At 37.5% G+C, this 25,387-nt stretch overlaps 1 protein-coding gene across 1 annotated transcript; it reads right to left on the bottom strand.

Moving 5' to 3' along the window:
- Positions 1 to 1,198: 1,198 nt before the first annotated feature.
- On the bottom strand, positions 1,199 to 23,797 carry LOC121387562 (microspherule protein 1-like). Its single transcript, XM_041518717.1, has 15 exons — positions 23,560 to 23,797; positions 18,540 to 18,750; positions 16,800 to 17,067; positions 15,157 to 15,192; positions 13,915 to 13,947; positions 13,540 to 13,620; positions 12,371 to 12,480; positions 9,815 to 9,923; positions 8,463 to 8,607; positions 7,167 to 7,242; positions 6,071 to 6,099; positions 5,291 to 5,383; positions 4,521 to 4,603; positions 2,897 to 3,112; positions 1,199 to 1,614 (listed from the first exon to the last, which is right to left on the bottom strand). The coding sequence occupies exons 1-15, from the start codon at positions 23,756 to 23,758 to the stop codon at positions 1,519 to 1,521; spliced, it is 1,785 nt and encodes a 594-aa protein (XP_041374651.1). The 5' UTR covers positions 23,759 to 23,797; the 3' UTR covers positions 1,199 to 1,518.
- Positions 23,798 to 25,387: the final 1,590 nt, after the last annotated feature.

Raw genomic sequence — 25,387 nt, 5'->3', positions numbered from 1 at the left:
ACATATATTCGCGCCAAGAGCTGTCCTCAGTTCAGCCAACGAACATTCTTCCTAGTGTTCGCGAACTATTTGATTGGTGCTCGTCATGTCCATTTGGTTTAACGTGAAGCGCACAAACCAGTCTAGCGAATTTTTTTGTTTTCGCTCGGTCTGGCTGAACTCTGCCCTTGAGATAGCCTATATGTCTTTCGGCCCTGAACTGGCATGTGTATTAAAATTGACACGCTTTGTCGGGCTGTTTTTATTACTTTTGTTCAAAGATTTTACAAAGTAAAAATAACAAGTTACAGATCTTCCAGACATTGCTGTCATACATGTTGAATGCATGCCTTTAAAATTAATAACCGTGATTATTAAACTAAGCAAACATTATAAGGCCTATGCTGAATTCTGCATGACACCATTTTTTTGTTACCGATCGAAAGATCGCCATTATGCTAATTGAATATTTGGTATTATTATTATGTTTGAGGTGTCAGTTAAGATTATGTAACCGTTTGTTCACATCAGAAGACAGAAAATGGCTTAGCCAAAATTTTAGCCACTGGCTACCGACAGCGCAAGCCCTGCTACCATAATCTAGAAGCCCTGTCTGGCATGGCAATAGTAGTTATTTACTGGCCCATCGTTGAATATCACTAGCTATGGGAGTGGGGCTACCATAATCTAGAAGCCCTGTCTGGCATGGCAATAGTAGTTATTTACTAGCCCAACCTTGAATATCACTAGCTATGGGAGTGGGGCTACCATAATCTAGAAGCCCTGTCGGGCATGGCAATAGTAGTTATTTACTAGCCCATCGTTGAATATCACTAGCTATGGGAGTGGGGCTACCATAATCTAGAAGCCCTGTCTGGCATGGCAATAGTAGTTATTTACTGGCCCATCATTGAATATCACTAGCTATGGGAGTGGGGCTACCATAATCTAGAAGCCCTGCACTAGCCATCAGGCATGGCAATAGTAGTTATTTACTAGCCCATCGTTGAATATCACTACCTATGGGAGTGGGGCTACCATAATCTAGAAGCCCTGTCTGGCATGGCAATAGTAGTTATTTACTGGCCCATCATTGAATATCACTAGCTATGGGAGTGGGGCTACCATAATCTAGAAGCCCTGTCGGGCATGGCAATAGTAGTTATTTACTAGCCCAACCTTGAATATCACTAGCTATGGGAGTGGGGCTACCATAATCTAGAAGCCCTGTCGGGCATGGCAATAGTAGTTATTTACTGGCCCAACCTTGAATATCACTAGCTATGGGAGTGGGGCTACCATAATCTAGAAGCCCTGCATATTTCTGTATTTGCTACTGTGTCCGTCTTCAGTGTAAACATAGCCATCTTTTCACTGAGGCTTTCAGAAACATTAATCTCGTTCTCGTTGCCATTGACGACTTCACAACTGAATCTGGTCCTGTTTTTAAATTTGCTGAATGCTGGTGTCACGTTGCCATTGAGGACGTCATAACCAAATCTTGTTCATAGTTTAAAATATGCTGAATGCTGGCTGCTGTCACGTTGCGGTGGCTGCAGTAAGTTTCTGAGCCTCTGCACGGATGACGTTGATGATGTCTTGGTTGATGAGGAAAATAAAACGGAGACATGAGATCTGAAATATAACAAGCATTCAGAGAGTACTGCTAAAGCAATACATGTCCCCTAATAGGCCCCAACACATTTTTATATCTCCTAAATTCAAGGGCCATACTTCTGTGAAAAGTGGGTAAATCACAATAAAAGTTTTAAACTTGATCTGTAAAAGTACATGATAAAGGTATATACAAAATTTCATATCAATTTCTTCAGGCATTGCAAAACAAAAGTCCTGAAAACTAATTTTTATATGTCCTGAGTTTAAGCAATACATGTCCCCTACTGGAACCAACACATTTTTGTATCTCCTAAATTAAAGGGCCATACTTCTGTGAAAAATGAGTAAATTGCCAGGAAAGTCAAACTTGATCTGTAACAGTACATGATAAAGCTAGACACAAAAGTTCAGGTCAATATCTCAAGGCATTCTAAAAAAAAACATCCAGAAAACTATATGTGGGACAGACAGACAGACAGATGGACAAACAGAAGGACAGCGATGAAACCTATAACACAGACTGTTATTGAGGATGAATAGAAGTTATCTATTAGTACACAAATCATTAGGCAAGAAAATAAAGACATGTTTTATCTAATGGCACACAACTCATTTTAATTATAGTTGTATGGCACTGGACATACTGTTAAGGAGTCGGACCACACAAATAATGAGAGGAATCCTGCTAAACACTCCATAGGCTACTCTGTTTGATTAGCAGCAAGTGATCTTTTATATACACCATCCCACAGACAGGATAGTACTTACCGCAACATTTGTTACACTTGTTGTGGAGCACTGGATGGAATCCCACTGACGGGGATCGATCCCAAACCGACTGCGCATCAGGCGAGTGCTTTACCACTGGGCTACGTTCCACCACTTTTACAAAAGGTGTACACGGGTGTGTGTTTGTGTGTATGTAAAATGTAATATGTAATTTTACGTGAAACAGCTCTGCTAATTAAAAATTAAAACACCACCAGAACAAAATGATTTATTAATAATCGTCTACCAGATGTCATCATTTTAGTAATATATTTAACACATAATCCTAGAGGATACCCACTACATTTTTCCATTACCATCAAGGGATCTTTTACATACATTTCCCATAGACAGGACAGCACTTACCACAGCCTTTGAAACATCTTACAAAGGCAGCAAACACAGGACAGTCTCCATAAACATTCATTAATTAATGTGCTCCAGTGGTGTTGTTAAACAAAACAAAACAAACAAACAAACTGTAAACATTCCTTTCTTTTAAAACGTGTGTATACTACAGATTCGTACTCACTTCTACTACTGAGTTATTGTAGAGTTTTTGTTTGTTCCCGGCGAGGACGGGCTTGCCGTCGATGTAGATTGGTCGTTTTCCCTCGTTGGCGATGAAGAAATCCCCGCTGTTACGGAGTTTGATAACGCCCTGTCGCCGAGAGATCTTCCACGCCGGGCCTTCCAGCGACAGGTCCACATCTATCTGGTTGTCTTTCGTCGCACGACCAAGAGTGATCTGAAACATATTTTAAAAACATAAAGAAAGAAATATTTTATTCAAGGACAAAGATTTTAATTTACAATTACAGTGAAGTACTCTTATAACGAACCTGAAGGGACCATGATAGATAGTTTGTTATAGCAGTTGTCTGTTGTACACATTTACATAAGTTGGTCATTAATGTATATTAATAAAACGAGACTTTACGATCAGTTCGTTCTTTGCAGTAGTTCGTTCTAAGCATGTTCATTGTAAGTGTACTTTACTGTATATGGCATCAGACATATGATTAAAGTTTGGTTTGTTTAATGACACCACTAGAGAACACTGTTTTTTAATTTTTTTAAATCATCAGCTATTGGATATCAAACATTTGGTAATTCTGACATACAGTCTTAGAGAGGAAACCCGCTACATTTCTCCACTAGTAGTAAGGGATCTTTTATATGCACGATCCCACAGACAAGGTAGTACATACCACAGCCTTTGATATACTAGTAGTGGTGTACTGGCTGGAAAGAGAAATTGCCCAATGAAAGATATCAATCCTAGATTGATCAAGCTTTACTACTGGGCACTGATGCGCAGTCAGTCTAGGATCGATCTCCATCGATGGCCCAATGGGTTATTTCTTGCTCTAGCCAGTATTTCAATGGCCATGGTATGTGCTATCATGTCTGTGAGATGGTGCATATAGAAGATCCCATGCTACTAGTGAAAAAAATGTAGTGGGGTTTCCTCTCTAAGACTATATGTGAAAATTACAAAATGTTTGACATCCAATAGCCGATGATTAATAAATAAATGTACTCTAGTGATGTCATTAAACAAAACAATCTTTAACTATTAACTTTACTACTGAAACAAAGAATCAATTCTTACATGAGTGTATTTCATTATTAATTAACCAAAAAGCTAATTTCAACATCCATGAAATGGAAATGTTTTATTTAACAATGCACTGAACACATTTTATTTACAGTTATATGGCGTCGAACATATGGCTAAGGACCACAAAGGATCTTTTATATGCACCATCCCATAGACAGGATAGCACATACCACAGTCTTTGATATACCAGTCGTGGTGCACTGGCTGGAGTGAGAAATAGCCCAATGGGCCCACTGATAGTGATCGATCCCAAACCGACCACATTAAGTGAGCACTTTACCACTGGGCTACGTCTCGCTCGTTCAACATCCCAGTACCATTGTCTAAAGAGCCTTACATAATTGTGTTGTATTTTATTTGGCTAACTGAAAGTTAAAGTTGGCCACAATATTTCAGACAAAATTTGCCAAAATGTTAATATTTTGAGACCAGCCAAAACCCTAATGAATGTCAGTGCAAAACTGTCAATGCTACTGCAAGAGGTTTAAAATAAAAAAATTAAAAAATCCCAGATGAAGGGGAGATAACTGACCTCCCTGGATCTCATGAGATATCTGACGAGTCGACCTCTGAGAACGGCCAACGTCTGATTGTCGAAGTCTGGTGGACTGATACCTGGAACATACACACACACACAATCACAGTTAATATTCGTCAGTACTGCACTGAATAATTAAACAATCATGTTAATTTTCAATTGTTTTTTAAAGTTTGTTTGCTGTGCATGTATTCACATGAAACCTGTGTATGCTAGTGTTACTTGTTGCATATCCCTACAAAAACAACAAATTCATTGAAGACACTCCATTATAAAACAGCGGTAGGAAATAGTAAATATAATAATTCAACTATGCCTGTGAAAACAATTCTGTGATTTAAAAAAAACCCACTGACTGTACACAAAGTTAATTCAATGAAGCTACACGTTCTACCACAGACATCACTGAAGGGAATATTTGTTTAACTGCATCTTTCAGCACATTTTTAAACTGTGAATATCTATCCTTTCGAGAATGATTTATTTTGATAGGAGCTTGCCCAGATTGAGTTTATTTTAAGATTTTAAACTTTTAAGTGATATATGTATCGACAGATTTTGTCATTTCATCAGCACTTGCAAACAATCGGAATCATTTATCTATAGTAAATTCACTGTCAAACATTTCTCTGTAACTGAATCCATAGCAAAGCTGCTGAACAAACCAGACAGATTTTCAGAACACAATTTCAAATTAAAAAAAAAAAAATTAATTGTGGTGTTTGAAAAGGAAATCAAAGAGATGCTGGTTAGTATTCACTCACCCGTGACGCTGTCGACCAGCACCTGCCATTTCGGTAATTCCTGTTCCAGATGACGGATTTCCCGCTTGTTTCGGCGATCAGCGATATCGAGTTCTAAATTTACATATAGTAAGAATAAACAACACAATTCTACATTATTTCATAGCATAATTCCAACTTGAGATGAAAACATATTATTTCCAATTAAAATCTTTAGTCTTAAAAATGCATCCAAATATAGATTTCCGTTGAGAATGGAAATGATAGACAGAAAATGTAGTTGTTTACTAGTAATCTATCACAAATTTACACTGTTTCATTCCACAGAAGTGAGCAGAAAATTAATTATTTCAAATTAAAATCATTATACTATCATAAATGTTCATCCAGATACAGATTTATATCTATAATGAGGAACCTCCCCCCCTCCCCCCCCCCCCCCCCCCCCCCCCCCCCCCCCCCCAACAAACCCCAGACAGAAAATGTAGATGTTTACTAGTAATTCATTACTGATGTAGTTAACCAAAGAAGTATATTTCAGACCAACTCATTTGAAAGAACACTGTGTGATATTTATAATATGACATGGATGGAATATCAATTTAAAGACATCTGATTGGCTGAACCATGATGATGTGAAATCCAAACCATCCACTGATTTTAACACAAATGATACTTATTGCTATTGATGTTAAATACAAGATAACTGAGCAAGCAAAATGCCACAAATAACTTACTTAGAACAGATATTTTAAGTTATTTTTAAATCTGGCTTTTTCAGAAAAGTGAAAAATAGAATACCTTGTTCAACTGTGTTATCTTTACTGTCTCTGAAAAATAATAAAAAATAATACAAATGTAGTTTTCAAATAATCAAAGTTCTGTATAACAAAATGTACTCGACAGCAAGGCTCCAAATCCATTAGTTTCTACAATTTCAAGATGAAAGCAAGTGGTAGAAAAATCAAGATGGAAGCAAGTGGTAGAAAAATGACAAGAAGTTCTGGAAATTAGCTTCAAACTGTAACTTTAGGTTAATAGCATTGTGGGGAAAATCTGAGACAAATGTGGATAAAGGTATAAGAATTTTAAATAATTAACTTTCCGTTAACATTCATTACAATATAATGTCCTCCCACTAGTCCAGCCATAGCTGCAGGAGTTTGTTAATTTCTCAATGAATTACATCGTCAGGGAACGTCGTTTTATATTGGTAATTTGTCTTACTGAGCATTATTATTTTAATTAAAAAAAATAATTCAAAATAAAATATGAACTTTTAATGTTATTATCAGTAAGTATGTTTCAAATTTAATTATAAATATTGTCTGTTATCTGTTTTACGTTCATCTGGGTGTGAAAAAAAAAATCATATGCAAACTTATGTGAGAATGGCTTTGCTGATTCAAACAGTTTGTGGATGATGTTTTTGTTCACACCCAGATGAATGTAAAAGAAATCAGACAATCCTTAAATAAATTTGGAATCCTGTCAAGAATAAGATGGTAAAGAAAACCTGCTTGAAGAACAGATTATCAGGAAACAAATGGTACATTTTGACCAGCATTTGTTACCTGCTCAGTGTCAATTTTGATCCTTGGAAAGTAAAATCCATCTTACAATTATGGTCTCTGACCCTAATTCTGAGGCATTATCAATTTAGAGACTTGAAAGTCAGCTAATACCCATCAATATATGATACATAAATTAAAAAAACAAAAACACGTTATATTTCTATAAATTTTTTAAAATGCATATACTAACATTACCACCTTTGTTCCCATCGCATGGTAAATGCTTATGAAGACGATAATTGTGTTTGGCCCCTAAATGATCATCTCATGCTTAAAACATGCACAGTAAACAATGACGGTTTGTAAAGTATATCAGAAATTACTTTAGTTCATCATCGTTCATCATATCTTCCGCATCCGACAGGTTTAACACGTGATCTCCTCTCGGCATAGGCTGGACTGAAAAACACGAGATTAATTTCATGCTACATTTCACTAAAACATGAACCCTCACCTCTTCCCAAAAACAACAACAAACACCCATAAAATGTGGTTGTTTCATGTGTCACACCAAGACAGTGTTTGAAATAAGCATTTGTCTGTTTGTCCTGACAAGTAAACATCTGCTCGGACAAATGAAACGTACCTCATTGGTTGTCCAGTGAACAAGTTCAATGCAGTTTCATTTTAAACAATCAAAAACATCATCGCTGTACTTGAATAAAACAAACCATTTATTTGGACAAGCGAAAATATTACCGGACAAGCAGATATATAGATGTATATTTCCAGTGGACTAGAGAAACTTTCTGTGTATTTCTATCACTACAACAGATATGCACACCCACAGTAACGCACAGATCCACAGGCAAACACACACTCATGATTACATACATGTACAGACACGAATACACAAACACACACATGGGTGCAGAGAATGATATCGCACGCCGCAAAAGATGACAGTTTGTTAATGATGCACTGTAATTGGAAATCAGTTCGAATTTTAACACTGATCAACATTTATAATTGGTTTGCACTAAGTGATAAACTTGTGCCCATATAATTGGTTAGATTAATATGAAGATAAGAAGGATTTGAATTATACGGATCATGTATCTATTGGCATGTTCACTGGAGAAGACCCTACAAATTGCAAATTTTACCTTTAATAACTATTTAATACCTATTCCTTTAAGAACACATGAAAATAAACACATTTTAAACCAAAATATTAACACTAATTATATTATCTAAACTGGAGGAACAATTAGTCAATGATCAAAGTTTAATAGTTAAAGTTTGTTTTGTTTAAAGACACCACTAGAGCACATTGATTAATTAATCATCGGCTATCGGATGTCAAACATTTGACAATTCTGACACGTAGCCATGAGAGGAAACCTACTACATTTTTTCTATTAGTAGCAAGGGATCTTTTATATGCACTTTCCCACAGACAGAATAGCACATACCACAATCTTTGATATAACAGTCATGGTGCACTGGCTGGAACGAGAAATAGCCGAATGGACCAATTGACAGGAATCAATCCTAGACTGACTGCACAACAAGTGAGCACCGTACCACTGGGCTATGTCCCGTCTCCTCAATATAACATCGTGCCGTGAAATAACCTGTGAACTATTAGCCAACGCTCAGCAACAGAGTATTCATACCTGATTGGTCCGGAAGTAGGTGGTACTGTTTCATGAGCAGCCAATGGTTGTGCAGAGCTTTGGCTGTGCGTGCCGGGTGGAAGACCTGCGGGTGCTCCTGTAACAGATCTTGGAAGACATCAACTGTAGGCTGTGGCTGCGTATTCTGTAAGTAAATATTAACTTTATTATAAAAATATTAGCTACAAGCTATGGTCACCCAATAGCCAATGTGTATTTTGGTGCTGGGGTGTCATTAAACATTCAGCTATGGCCAGGACGAAGGCCAATGGTAAAGCGCTCGCCTGATGTGCGGTCGGTCTAGGATCGATCCCCATCGGTGGGCCCACTGGGCTATTTCTCATTCTACCCACAACTGGTATATAAAAGGCCTTTGATACACTGAAATAGCCTCTATTGAAAATGAAAACATACGTTCATGTAAAGTCTTCTGATATTTAACTTCACTTTGTTATAAAGTTAACCTTTCAAAGTTTGTTTTGTTTAACGACACCACTAGAGCACATTGATTTATTAAACATCGGCTACTGGATGTCAAAGATATGGTCATTCTGATACAGTCTTCAGAGGAAACCCACAACATTTTTAGCATTAGCAGTGAAGAATCTTTTAAAAGCACTTATACTTGTAAATTATTTTGCTTGCCTTCTTTATTTGTAATCTAAGGGAGACTACTCTTAACCTGATAAGTAGTGCAGATAAAAACTGTTGTACTGTAATTAAATGAAACCAGCCTCAGTGGTGTAGTGTGTAAGGCAACAGACATAAAACTGGTAGGTATTGGGTTTGCAGCCCAGAGTGAGTTTAACGACTGTAAGACCACTACACTGACTTCTTTTTCACTATCCACTAACAAACTAACCACTAACTCACTGTCCTGGATAGACAGATAGCCGAGGTTTGTGTCCAGGGCAATGTGCATGAAATGTAATGGCATGTAAGTATAAAAAGTTTGTTTATTTTGTTTAATGACACCACTAGAGCACATTGGTTTAATAATCATTGGCTACTGGATGTCAAACTAATTGGATGTGAAACATTTGATAAATTTGACATATAGTCTGAGAGAAAACCTGCTACATTGTTCCATTAGTAGTAAAAGATCTTTTATATGCACCATCCCACAGACAGGATAACACATACCACGGCCTTTGATGTATACCAGCTGTGGTGCTCTGGCTGGAATGAAGAAAGAGACAGAGAGAGATGCAGCCATGAATTGCTATCAGACCGACTGTACACCAAGCGAGCACTCTACCACTGGGCTACATCCTGCCCTAATTGGATATTTGTAAGAAAGTAAGTAAGAAAATAAGTCTAAAGTAAGAGTAAAGTTTAAATAAAACCCTCACCGATGGTATTTTCCCGACCAGGTTCTCCTCTTCTTTGCTGTACAGAGCTTTAGCCTGGATCGACGCACACACGTCCGGGTGGAGCATCTTCATCGTCTGTATCGACAACCTGAAACAAACAAAATCAGGTCATCAAGTCTCGAAAAGACAATTTTTAATTAAATAATTTTGTTTAATTGTTTTGGGGTTTTTTTGTGTGTGTGTGAGTAGTTGGGGATAACTGATAAGATGAAATAAACAAAATCAGGTCATCAAGTCTCGAAAAGACACAATTTTTTATTTTGTTTTGTGTTTGTTTTTTGGGTATATGTGTAGTTGGGGATAACTGATAACCTGAAACAAACAAAATCAGGTCATCAAGTCTCGAAAAGACACAATTTTTTTTAAAACATTTTGTGTTTGTTTTTTGGGTATATGTGTAGTTGGGGATAACTGATAACCTGAAACAAACAAAATCAGGTCATCAAGTCTCGAAAAGACACAATTTTTATTTTAGAGTTTTATAAAAAATTTGTGGGTGTTTTTTTTGGGGGGGGGGTGGGGTGTGTGTGTGTATGTGTGTAGATGGGGATAACTTGTAACCTGAAACAAACAAAATCAGGTCATCAAGTCTCGAAAAGACATGTTGTTTTTTGTTGTTGTTGTTGTTATTTTAGTGGGGGTTTTTGGTGTGTGTGTGTAGTTGGGGATAACTGATAACCTGAAACAAACAAAATCAGGTCATCAAGTCTCGAAAAGACATGTTGTTTTTTGTTGTTGTTGTTGTTGTTGTTATTTTAGTGGGGGTTTTTGGTGTGTGTGTGTAGTTGGGGATAACTGATAACCTGAAACAAACAAAATCAGATCACCAAGTCTCGAAAAGACATGTTGTTTTTTGTTGTTGTTGTTGTTGTTATTTTAGTGGGGTTTTTTGGTATGTGTGTGTGTAGTTGGGGATAACTGATAACCTGAAACAAAAAACCCACAAAAGATAACGGTACAATTGACATTAAATTGAATTTTTGTGTTTGTGTGCATTTTTTGATAATCAGTGGTCATGAGTATGAGATGAGAATTCTTCTTCCATTGGAAGACTCCATGGATCTTTTATTTGTACCTGCCAATGGACAGGACATCACATGCCATTGTCTTTGATATACATTGAAACCTCTCAAAACTGGACCCTCTGTAAACCGGACGTTTTTTGCGGCCTCTTTTTTAATATCTGTACAGAAAAGAACCTCTCTAAACCAAATACCTCTTAAAAAGGGACTTTTTACTTGGTGCAGAGGGTGTCCGGTTTAGAGGAGTTTCACTGTACCAGTCACCGGACACTAGCTGGGACTGGCACTTCATTTATGCATTAACCTTAGGTTGGGGCAGGATGTAGCCCAGTGGTAAAGCATTCGCTTGATGAGCGGTCGCTTTGGGATCGATTCTCGTCAGTGGGCTCATCGGGCTATTTCTCGTTCCAGCCAGTGCATGACGACTGGTATACCAAAGGCCATGGTATGTGTTATCCTGTCTGTGGGATGGTACATATAAAAGATCCTTTGCTGCTAACTGAAAAGAGTAGTCCATGAAGTGGCGATAGCAGGTTTCCTCTCTCAATATTTGTGTGGTCTTTAACCATATGTCCGACGCCATATAACCGTCAATAAAATGTGTTGAGTGCATCATTAAATAAAACATTTCCTTCTTCTTCTTCCTTACCTTAGTTTGACACCCAACATTCATTCATTTTGAATAGAACTGTTCCAGATTGATTGCACAGTGAAGACAGGCCTCGGTGGCACAGTGGTTACGCCATCGGACTACAGGCTGGTAGGTACAGGGTTCGCAGCCCGTTAACGGCTCCAACCCAGAGCGAGTTCTTAAGGGCTCAAAGGGTAGGTGTACGGCCACTACACCCTCTTCTCTCTCATTAACCGCTAACCAAATAATAACTAACCCACTGTCCTGGACAAATAAGCCCAAATAGCACAAAGGTGTGCTTGTACCTTAATTGGATATAAGCACGAAAATAAGTTGAGAGAGAAAGAGCAGAGTGGAGACAGAAGACATCAGGATTATTATTAATGTTTAGTGAGTCTGCCACAACGATTATTTTATCTATGCACTCCACGAAATTCATAACAATATATCACGGCAATAATAGCAAAATAAACTTCTAATAATGATAAAAATATCACAAAGTTTTGAGGATGTCTATGCATACATGGTTTAAATGTTTAAAAAATGGATGGTATTCTCCAGACTCCCACCATATGGAAAGGTCTTGAGATTGTTATTTTTTAGGGATGTGATTTTTATATATTAAGAGTTCCAAAATATGCAATATACAGTATGTTAATTTCCAAATTTTGAAGTTAGCGGTGAAGGTAAACTGATGTCAATGCAACTTGTCAAGATGACAACAGAGTTTCCGTCAAAATGCGATCTATGCCCATTTAACAGCATCTTAAAACTGTGATTTGTATGATATATGGTATGTCATGTTGCAACAAAATTGACGTAAATGTATATATCGTGTTTTGGAAATCAACAGTCAGAAACTACATGAAGGCTGTCACTTACTTTGAGATTGATGGGTCGTACAGTAGTGCGTACCAACGTTCCTGGATTTCTTTCAGACTGAATCGACTCGAGAACTTCACACCAAGATGGACGCCTGTCAGGTCATTCGTCTAAAACATGAAACAAGATAAAGAATACTTTAAAAATTAAAGTAACATGGATTGAACCTACTTACTTATAAATTGAATATTTAATCTACGTAGCTTCCATAAAACACTGCAGTAACCAGGGTTATTGACAGAAATATATGGGTAGAAATTAAGAAATAGTTCCATCGGCCTGCATGAAAGTAACATAGAAATGTGACTATTTCCTATGCAATATCACGAGTCATGTTGCAGTTCACTGCCAAATGGAAGGACAGGATCGCACCCCCACCCCCCCACCCCCCAAATCCTCTGGTGGTCTTGAGTAGCTAAAATAGTGACGGCATAAAGCAGTGTTTAGTGTTTTACTAGTCATTCTCTGCGGGTTTCAAAAAGTAGTTTTGTTAACGACACCACTAGAGCACACTGTTTGTTTTGTTTAATGACACCACTGGAGCACATTGATTAATTAATCAATGGTATGTATCGGCAATTGGATGTCAAACATTTGGTCATTCTGACATAGTCTCAAAGAGGTAAACCCGCTACATTTTTGCATTAGGAGCAAGGGATATTTGATATGCATCATCCCACATAGAGAATAGCACATACCATGTCTTTTGATATACCAAATGAAGTCTCACATAGTATAAACACTAGGGCGATCTACAACCACTAATGTTATTCATAAAAGTATATTTAATATGTAACTACAGTCATTAAAAATCTGTTAGTCAGTAGAATCTGAACAATGAGGCTATGACTGTGGTATGTACTTTCCTGTCTGTGGGATGGTGTATATAAAAGATCCCTTCCTGTCTATGGGATGGTACATATAAAAGATCCCTTGCTGCTAATCGAAAAAGAGTAGCCCATGAAGTGGCGACTGCGGGCTTCCTCTCTCAATATCTGTGTGGTCCTTAACCACATGTCCGATGCCATATAATTGTAAATACAATGTGTTGACTGCGTCATTAAATAAAACATTTCCTTCCTTCCTTCCTGAACAATGGCAACAAACTAACGATACTCCCTTTAAATTTACAGATTTCTCACACACAGACTTTCATAATCAACTCTTACCTGTTGGATGGCCGTTATTAACGCCAGGTCATCTTGAGGTTTCCAGCGACCCAGATCCTTCGTGGATGTTGCAGGTGTCGACTGTAATAATTAACAACCCCAAAAAGATAGATCTATATAGGAAATATATTCTGAAATACAGTTATATCAATAACATATGAAAGCTTTAAAGCGAAATAATTTTGTATACCAATAATTGTATACTATTATTTTATGATAATTATAAAATTGTGCCGTTTAAAAGCAAGTTTATCAGTTTTGAGAGACACGGTGAATGTGTCAGCTGGAGATATGTGAATTTTCAAAGTTACGTTACAAGTGTGAGGTGCATTAAAATACTAATAATTATAATAAAATCTTGATCTTAATTCTTACCTTTTGCCTCTTGGATCGTTTGGATTTACTGGACTGCAAAAACAAGTGTAACACATATACTGAGCAAATTAAAAAAAGTATGCATCAATCAATCATATTTTTATACATATGAAAACCCCCAAAACTACTAAAAACATTGGAATGACCAGAAACACATTGAATATACATACTGACACTGATATTGAAAAAACACCAAATACAGTTAAAGGGACAGACCCTAGTTTTTAAACCCTACAGTATATTTTTCACTATTAGAGCCATTTATGATCACTGAAATCAAACACTGCTTATATTTTATTGTTTAGATTATCCATTTCCGTAGAATCAAAGTATTTCTGGTCATCCTGTTGTTTCTAATACTACAAAATGCACAAAAACCTATGTCTCTCTGAGAAGTAGCGGTTATTGATTTGAGTTCTAGTCTATTTTTTAAGGATATTTCCCGTTTTTAATGCCAGACTCTTCTTTCCCCCAGGACATTTGGCGAGTGACATTTCATTTCAACTTATTTTCGTGCTTATATCCAATTAAGGTTCAAGCACGCTGTCCTGGACACACATTTCAGCTATCTGGGCTGTCTGTCCAAGACAGAGGGTTAGTTGTTTGTGAGAGACAAGAGGGTGTAGTGGTCTTACACCTACCCATTGAGTCATTAAAACTTGCTCTGGGTGGGAGTCGGTTACTGGGCTGTGAACCCAGTACCTACCAGCCTTATGTCTGATGGCTTAACCACAACACCACCGATGCCGGTTGGCAAGTGACAGAACTAGTCCTGTCTTTATTGAAATAAAACCCAAGGGAAATAACTCTATGCTTATTTCTGGAACAACGACTGATGAAAAATATACTAGTTTCAGCTGGATGTTCGACGCAGTTAACCAATGTAAAGGAAAGAAAGAAATGTTTTAATTAACAACGCACTCAACACATTTTATTTATGGTTATATGGCGTCAGACATATGGTTAAGGACCACACAGATATTGAGAGAGGAAACCCGCTGTCGCCACTTCATGGCCTACTCTTTTTCGATTAGCAGCAAGGGATCTTGTCTATGCACCATCCCACAGACAGGGTAGTACATACCACAGCCTTTGATATACCAGTCGTGGTGCACTGGCTGGAACGAGAAATAGCCCAATGGGCCCACCGACGGGAATCAATCCGAGACCGATCGCACATAGAGCGAGTGCTTTACCACTGGGCTACGTATCGCCCCCTTCATTGTAAAGGAGTAAACATACCTTTTTCTTGGAAAATGATTTCTTCTCTACAAGCTCCTGAAAAATAAATATTTAAAATAGTTATTAAAACATTAACAAGTATATAGGTAACAATAAAGTCTGTGACCAGTTAATGAAATGTGTCAGCTTATGGTGACATAGTTAAAGTTAAAGTTTGTTTTGTTTAACGACACCACTAGAGTGCATTTATTTATTAAGCATTGGCTAATGGATGTTAAACATTTGATAATTAAGATATACTCAGCAAGATATATTTTATATGCATTTTTCTAAAAGACATGACAGCACATTCCATGACCTTTGGTATACCAATCACGAGGCACTAGTTGGAAAGGTAAAAACAAATCAGAGAAATGTGTCCACTGATGGGATTCGATTCCGTGACACTAAGTGCTTCACCAACTGAGCTAGATCACATTAACACAATAACATATACAACCGTAAGCAAGCAGTATTTATTCTATAAAACCCACTCACTCACTCACACATGTACAAATATGTCACCACAGTGAAACCCCTCTACACTGGACACCCTCAGGAATACGTAAGCAAGCAGTATTTATTCTATAAAACCCACTCACTCACTCACACATGTACAAATATGTCACCACAGTGAAACCCCTCTACACTGGACACCTTCAGGAATACGTAAGCAAGCAGTATTTATTCTATAAAACCCACTCACTCACTCACACATGTACAAATATGTCACCACAGTGAAACCCCTCTACACTGGACACCTTCAGGAATACGTAAGCAAGCAGTATTTATTCTATAAAACCCACTCACTCACTCACACATGTACAAATATGTCACCACAGTGAAACCCCTCTACACTGGACACCCTCAGGAATACGTAAGCAAGCAGTATTTATTCTATAAAACCCACTCACTCACTCACACATGTACAAATATGTCACCACAGTGAAACCCCTCTACACTGGACACCTTCAGGAATACGTAAGCAAGCAGTATTTATTCTATAAAACCCACTCACTCACTCACACATGTACAAATATGTCACCACAGTGAAACCCCTCTACACTGGACACCTTCAGGAATACGTAAGCAAGCAGTATTTATTCTATAAAACCCACTCACTCACTCACACATGTACAAATATGTCACCACAGTGAAACCCCTCTACACTGGACACCCTCAGGAATACGTAAGCAAGCAGTATTTATTCTATAAAACCCACTCACTCACTCACACATGTACAAATATGTCACCACAGTGAAACCCCTCTACACTGGACACCTTCAGGAATACGTAAGCAAGCAGTATTTATTCTATAAAACCCACTCACTCACTCACACATGTACAAATATGTCACCACAGTGAAATCCCTCTACACTGGACACCCTCAGGAATACGTAAAAATGTCCGGTTTTAAGAGGTATCTGGTTTAGAGAGGTTATTTTCTGCACTGATTTTTAAAAGAGAACTGGTTTTGGAAGAATTCCGGTTTAAAGAGGGTCCAGTTTTAAGAGGTTTCACTGTATATGATACACTTAGAAAAAACACCTCAAAACATTTATATATATATATATATATATATATATATATATATATATATATATATATATATATATATATATATATATATATATATATATATATATATAAACTGATTGACTTACTTTTTTAATCTTCTTTTCTGGCGGAGGAGCCACAGGAATCTTTTTCTCCGCTATTTTCTTCTCTACGGGTTTCTTTTCCTCTCGTTTTTCTACTTCCTTCTTCTCTTTCTCTTCCGGCTTGGGAGTCGGGACCTCGACGCTGACCTTCTCTTTCTCCTTCTCGGCCGGTAACAATGGGTGTAGATTCGGTGGACGGATCCGACCTCGCTCGGTCTTCAGCAAACTGCTCTCCACTACTTCGTCATCGAACTTCTTTCTCTTGATCGATCTGCACATAAATAAAAGTTTGTTTTTAATTAACCACACCACTAGAGAACATTGAATTATTAACCATTGGATGTTAAACATTTGGTAAATTTGAAGTATAGTCTTAAGAGAGAAAACCCGCTACATTTTTCCATTAGTAGCAAAGGATCTTTTATATGCACCATCCACAGACAGAATAGCATATACCATAGCCTTTGATATACCAGTTGTGGTGCACTGGCTGGAACAAGAAACAGTTGACGGGGATCAACCCCAGACTAGCACATGAACAGATTTCTTTCACACAAGCACTATACTGCTAAATTCCAAAATTGACAACTTTCCAAACAGACTAGTAAGACAAACCTTCCAGAATTCCATCATGAATAGTTGCAATATAACACAGCGGTATCTGCAAGTGACTATTCTGTCTTGGTGTGTTTCGCCCAAACAAAATACTATGGCTCAACAAAAGCTTGCATTGATGATTAAGCCCTATACAATCATGTACAGTAGTAGTAAGTTTTATTTCACATTCAATCCTATTCATAAACTTACCTAAAGTTGTTCGACACCCAGTAACCGATATGTAGTTTCATGTTGGAGTGTCGTTAAACTTTCAATCATTTTAAGACGACTTGATGAACGAGACTAATGCTGTGTTTTGAATTTGCTCAATTTTAAGGAAATTATCTATATAGTCATAATAGTGATTATACCCCTTCCTCTTAAAATAGAACGAGCCCCCTAAATGACATAAGCATAAGCTGGCTATGGGACTGGAATCCTAGTGCCAAGTATGTGGACTCAGTGCTTCTAGAATAGTTATAAAATACACTAGCCAGGATCAGAGAGTTAAAAATGTACTAGCCACGATTTAAAAATTCACTAGTACTACTTTACTTTAAGATAATACAATTTTACTAAATAATATTAGTAATAATCAAATATGTCACCTAAACAGGGAGATAGAGCTTAAAAACACTAACATTGGGGTGGGGTGGGGGAGAGAGGATATTCATATTTACGAAATCAACTTAACTGCAACATTTGACCAAAAATATTCACTAGCCGTCAGGCAGGCAATAGTAGTTATATACTAGCCCAACATTAAATATCACTAGCCATGGGAGTGGGGCTACCATAATCTAGAAGCCCTGTCTGGCATGGCAATAGTAGTTATATACTAGCCCAACATTAAATATCACTAGCCATGGGAGTGGGGCTATCATAATCTAGAAGCCCTGTCTGGCATGGCAATAGTAGTTATATACTAGCCCAACATTAAATATCACTAGCCATGGGAGTGGGGCTATCATAATCTAGAAGCCCTGTCTGGCATGGCAATAGTAGTTATTTACTAGCCCAACATTAAATATCACTAGCCATGGGAGTGGGGCTACCATAATCTAGAAGCCCTGGCGGACTGGTAGATATGCTTTTACTGTTTATGATACATATTTGAACAGGTTTTGTAAAGTTTGTAAGACAAACCTGGTTGAGCTGCGTCTGGGTGGAATCAACTCTCGTGGGTCGATGGATTGCATTCGGCGAGGCTTCATGGTGGAGCTTGGGGTACCAGCCACCCCTATAGGGGTCATGGTGGGAGATGCCAGGCCAGGACTTCCTACAGGTGAGGCACCGGCGGGGGTCATTGTCAATCTCGCTATCAGAGGAGATTCAATTCCTGTTGTTTTTGCAGGTTCTGAAAGAAAAAGGTAGACTTAACTATAACAATGCTTAATCCTGTTGTTTTTGCAGGTTCTGAAAGAAAAAGGTAGAATTAACTATAACAATGCTTAATCCTGTTGTTTTTGCAGGTTCTGAAAGAAAAAGGTAGAATTAACTGTAACAATGCTCAAAATATTAATAATAATTATGGTTTTGTATACAGAAATAAGTTGAGAATTATATGTTATTCGGAAATAATATTTTGAGAGAACAGTATTTTATTTTGATTGTTCACAATTTACTTATTTGTTTTCAGATTTTCCATAGAGCTTTTCAGACCATACATTAAATACCTTTACATTGATAATTTTTTAGTTCTCCGATAACTAATATTTTACATATTAATTGCCAATACATATCTCCAGGATAAAACTTGACAGTACCTCCTTTCAACAATGTTCTGGGTAGATATGTAGGCGCTGACGGGTTTCTTCCTGTAATATGTGTATCAGTGATTAATATGTCAAATTTTGGTTATTAGTCAAATTGAGAAAATGATCAATGTAATGGTATTTAATGTCAAACACAGGGTTAATGTTATATTAAGAGTGGAAATCTTTGTCTACCCGGTGGTAGTCAGCAATTCCCTGTTATCGTTATAGAGTTATCTCTGGCTGAGAGAGTGATCATGACCATCCAAATGTCCATTTATAGTGATTCCTACAGCGAACACCTTTTTCTTACTATGGTATTTGTACTACAAGTTATTTATTTCTAAGACAATTATTTTTTAAATTGCAGACAAAAACAGTTGTTGTTTTTTGTTATTTCCAAAACACTTTTACTTTTCTTCTTATGTCACATCAAACTGAAATTATTTACACAAAAAAATATTGTTTATAGAGACTGGAATGGACTATAGCTCTCGAACAGGCGAGTACTCGGGCTATATAGTGCTTGGCCTGAGTACTCTGACTGTAAGACGGACACAGGGACAGGCATGATGCCCTCAGGTTTCTTCCTGTAGTGCAGACCTTGGTTTTTAAGGTACTCTCTCGTACAGCGCACATAATTTCAATCTGACGAGTGAGAAAAACAGTGCACGTTACACTCGACAAACGGTGCACGTAAAATAAAATTGTGTATATATTTCCACCATTTACAAAAACCAACACTTTTCATAGCTCATTTAGCTAATAGGAAGGTCCTTTTATTAAAACATTAAACATTAAAAACATGGCAGTGGCTTCCATGCAGTCATTAAACTGGTATTTCTCTTTGTTGAACAAATCGGGAAATACTGGTTTAAATATAATAGACAATTTTGTAGACATACCAGTAAAAATTCAATCTGAGCTACACTGCCTATTTGATTTATTTTGGAGAGTGCAATTTTTCACTCGCCTTAGCATATTGAATTTGAGGTGTGCGATTTTCCACTCACCTGGATTTTTCAAAAACCAAGAACTGGTAGTGTATGTATTAATGATTAATATGTCAAATATGTGATATCAACAAACTCGAAAATGATCAACTGATGTAAAGATATTTAATGTCAAACAGGATTGTAACATTTTTGTTGTCGACAAATTGTATTAGAGTGGTAATCTTTAACTACTATTTGGTAGGCACACATTGTGCAGTTTTTATATACAGTTTGCTCTGGCCGTAATGAGAGCATCATAGGCTAACTGTCCGTCTTGCTTTTACAGTCGGAGTACTCGGGCTATCATCCTGCCACTAAACAGAGCTTGGTCTGGAGGGATGTAGAAAGTGTGGTTCTTACTACGTCCGGATCTAGTTACATACCCTATATATAGCCTGTATTTAAAACGTGTGGCACCATGTTTCAACCGTTTCTCAACCAAAATAGTGCAACAAATGGACACACAAACCAAAAATGTATAACCTACCGTACTCACAAAGTGTCGATTGAAGTACTTGCATCATTATTAACAAAATAAATCTTCAATGACAACCTTAAAAAATATCCATGCCATTTTAAATTTACTAAGTAGAGGGAAGCAACTCGCCATGCACGTTTACAAAAGTATTGATTTAACATGCCCAGTGCTCTATCACTATGTAGTATGTAGAGCTAAGATCTGCAGTGTTCTCGCTGCTCCATTTAAGTGGATTGCAGATATAATTGGTTGTAACTTTCTGTCATTCTGTTTATTCAGCAGTTCTTTATAAAACATTGTAAACTTTTAATTTTGGGGGGATATCACCGCTTATAATCATTTATCTTGGGTGCCAAATAATAATATACACTGCCTTCACAAAAATGAAACTTTTTATCAGCTGGTGATATTTTATCACAGCGATCGATTCATTCGATGAAGATGGAAATAACCAAAAATGTATTCGACATTAGGGGATCACTTTACAAACATCTTTATTGTTTTTCGTATATCTTGAAATCTTTATTAAAATAATATGATGAAAACTTTGTATTTCGTATAAAGGGGGCGGGACGTAGCCCAGTGGTAAACCGTTCGCTTGATACGCAGTCGGTCCGGGATCGATCCCCGTCGGTGGACCCATTGGGCTATTTCTCGTTCCAGCCAGTTCTCCACAACTGGTGTAACAGAGGCCATGGTATGCACTATCCGAATCATAGTCACTTCGTACCCAAGTCATATCGTACCATCCATTTCGTACTATGCTGCCTGGTCATTTCGTACCCTAGTCATTTCGTACCTTGGTCATTTCGTACCATTGCAAAAAGTCATTTCGTACCCTAGTCATTTCGTACCATTGTGAAAAGTCATTTCGTACCCCTGTTATTTCGTACCCTAGTCATTTCATTCCAGTATATAGAAAACAAATTGACTATAGCATAAAAGCAGTGGGTTTTGTTTTAAAAATTTATTTTCAGTTTGAAAATCTGAACACGTTATTGTGCAGCATATCGTTATTGATACCCATAATAACCTGTCAACTGTTATTTCCATTTTACCTGACAAGAGCCGTATATGATATTTACTACTACGGGTAACTGCCAACTTCGATTTTGTGTGAAATGGCTCCAGATAATTAGTCAAAAACAACAAAACAATATAATGGACCAACAAAATATTATTTATTTATTAGGTCTTCTTTTCAAACTTGCTTATTTGCATCTTATTTGTTTAAGAAATAAACAATAACAACCATTAACAACCTTACTGATTGCCAAATTAGCCAATTGCTAATGTTTATACAAAGTGGCAATAATGTTTAGTCTTTTGCTGATAAAATATCCCTTAAATTAAGCACAAATTTGTAATTTAATGTTATTTTGTAAAAGACATTACCGGGGTGATTGTTATAAATTGTTATACCATGATACGTTATGACTTTCAGTTATGGTATGAAATAACCAAGTTACGAAATGACTAGGGTACGAAATGACTTTTTGCAATGGAACGAAATGACCATGGTACGAAATGACCAAGGTACGAAATGACTTTTTGCAATGGTACAAAATGACCAAATTAGGTACGAAATGACTATGGTACGAAATGGGGACCAGACAACTCGGACCCATGGACAACTCGGCCTCGGGGCCGAGCTGTCCGAGACAACTCGGCCCCGAGTTATTGATACAGGTTCATCGATACTTGCGGAAAGCGGCTATATGTCGAAATCAGATTTTCAAGTAGCAGAATTGAACAGTTTATCCTAGTATTTCTCAATCAATACAGTATTTAATATGCCAAAGCAGTAAAATTACGACAGTATTACAGGTGCGGTGTTGCCATCGTGAACAAACGTCGCAGCGTAATGCATGTTGTCTGGGTCGAACTTCATTGGAACAAAAGGAACACGGATATGTCAGCATTTTGTTGGAAAGTGATATTAGAAAGTCCAATAATTCGGACGGTTATATACATTATTTGAAAATGACATCATGCTCACCAATTGGAATTACTTCTTAAAAGCAGGAAGTCAGGAGGCTATATCCGCGAGTGTTGTTACAAAGATATTTAACTTTTGCATGTTTTTTCTGGGATCATCTCCAATGTTTAGGTCACTGATTGTAGAACAAAAACAAATTATTCGAACAGCGGAAACTATCTTCAAAGATAAATGGATCAGCAATTTATCAATCCGACATGACACTTCGTTTCGGGACGTTTATGTTAAGGTGAGACTAATTCAAAACTAACAAAAAAAACACTCTTTTATTTCTGTGAGAATACTTTAATTTAAAAAACAACACTTGTTCAACAATATTTTTCAACAATAGACAATATTGTGCATGTGCCGAGTCATCTCTGGACTCCGGGCCGAGTTGTCTTGCGGTGGGCCGAGTTGTCTCAGAACTCTGGGCCGAGCTGTCTGGGCCGAGTTGTCCATGGGTCCGAGTTGTCTGGCATTCGTACGAAATGACCATGGTACGAAGTGACTAGCAACCCACTATCCTATCTGTGGGATGGTGCATATAAAAGATCCCTTGCTGCTAATCGAAAAGAGTAGCCCATGAAGTGGTGACAGCAGGTTTCCTCTTTCAATATCTGTGTGGTCCTTAACCATATGTCTGATGCCATATAACCATAAATAAAATGCGTTGAGTGCATTGTTAAATAAAACATTTCCTTCGTATAAACTTTTGCAGGCAAAATAAGGAGTATGTCTTACCACAACGCACAACAATATGGTAACCAAGCTCCCACACCCCCTTTTTTTGGGGGGGGGGGAGGGTGTGGTGCTGCACGGTTGCCCTCCTTTAATTTTCACCCAGCGAGAACACTGATTTGGATTCGTATATTAAACTAGCGGTTACTAAACCTAACACCAACAAATAAATTTTAAAATCTGTAGTGGGATAAGGACGACTTCCCACCTTCACACGTACCTGGTGTAGCAAATATTGCGGGTTTTGGTAGCCGATTTGAAACCTGCGGACTTGTTTGCAAAGCAGACACCAAGGAGGACGAAAACAACGGTGGTGTTTCCGAGTGTTTTTCACTCTCCGAGACAGTCTGTGAGACATTTCTACCCTGCCTGTCATCAGCCACTTCAGATTTCTCCGGTGGACGCAAAGAATCAGCCATTTTAAGTGTAATTCATGAGAAAAATGATAAAGTAATATAAAAAATGTAACATTTCATTAACAAACGGAAGTCATTACTTTGACGAATAAATGTTGGATCAACATCCGGTTCGTTAAACGAATTAAGAAAACGAAATATAAAGTGTTCGTGAAACGAAATGAGAAAACGAAATAAAATAAACCTAGATTTTAATAGATCCATTAGTATTTCTGTTTCTGTAAATCATATTTTTATATTTAATGTTTTTTTTTTTTTGTGCATGTAATTACATTGCGGGGTTTTTTTTGGTGGGTGCGTGAGAGGTCCCCCTCACCACCACCACTTTGCTACTAAAAGTTTATAAATCAATAATGAAATTTTTTTTTGGAATGTAATGGGGATGGAATTAGACGAGACGACATGAGATCTTCCTTCTACTGTAGCCCTGCAAATATTAAAAATAGACCGTTTAATAAACAGTTGTAATATTAGTACACATTCAACCATCCCTTGTATCTGTAGATAATACTATAGACTGATAATATACATATTACAGGAGATGCCATTTACCTTACAACGAATTGTTTCAAAACTGAGACGCAAACAGTTTTTTTTATAAGTTTATTCTTGTTTAACGACACCACTACAACACATTGATTAAGTAATCATCGGCTGTTGGATATCAAACATTTGATATTTCTGACTCGTAGTCATCAGAGGAAACCCGCGGCATTCAGCAAGGGATCTTTTATATGCACTTTCCAACAGACAGGAAAGCACATACCATTGCCTTTGACCAGCTGTGGTGCACTGATTGTAACGAGAAAAAACCCAATCAGTTGAATGGATCCACCGAGGTGGTTCGATCCTGCAACGCAATCACCCCAAGCGAGCACTTAGCAGGACTGAGCTAAATCCTGCCCCTAAACGAAAACTAGAAAGACGATAAATGTTTTTCTTGTCCAAACCAGTGCCCCACGACTTGTATATCAAAGACTGTGGTATGTGCTGCGGGGCAAATGCATTTAAAAATGTCTTGCTGCTAATGTAAATCTGTATATGGTTTCCTATGATAGGTTTTCTCTCGTCCCAACTAGTGCCCCGTGACTGGTATATCTAAGGCCGTGGTGTGTGCTGTCCTGCCTGTGGTAAAGTGCATATAAAAGATCCCTAGCTGCTAATTGGGAAAACCATCTAAGACCATGTCAGAATTTTTAAATGTTTAATATCCAACATTAGCTGATGATTAATAAATCAATGTGCTCTAGTGATGTTAAATAACTACAGCAGCAACATCACCACCACCACCAACAACAACAGCAACATCAACAACAACAAAACTGTATCCAAAGGGTGTATAAAACTAAATCTCCCACACCCTTTCCAGTAAAAGCACTGTCCTGCCTAGCTCGAGTGTCCTCTAGCATTATTCTGTTATATGTGAGAGTAACGCTAGAGATGACTGTGTGTAATATTTCTACGACCACATGGTAGCCAGTTACTGTGTCTGAAATAAGCATTTTTTCCCTATATCTGATGCCACAGACCTTTTGTTCGATTATTCCTAAGTCGAACCATGATATTAAACTTACGTGGTACATGTAACCGGTATCGACACTAGTTGAAAACCCCCAACGCCCATATGTGGAA

The sequence above is a fragment of the Gigantopelta aegis genome, chromosome 13 (assembly GCF_016097555.1).
Source record: "Gigantopelta aegis isolate Gae_Host chromosome 13, Gae_host_genome, whole genome shotgun sequence".
NCBI lineage: Eukaryota > Metazoa > Mollusca > Gastropoda > Neomphalida > Peltospiridae > Gigantopelta > Gigantopelta aegis.
The sequence above is the reverse complement of the archived record's forward strand: the minus strand, read 5'-3'. Positions and strand labels throughout refer to the sequence as shown.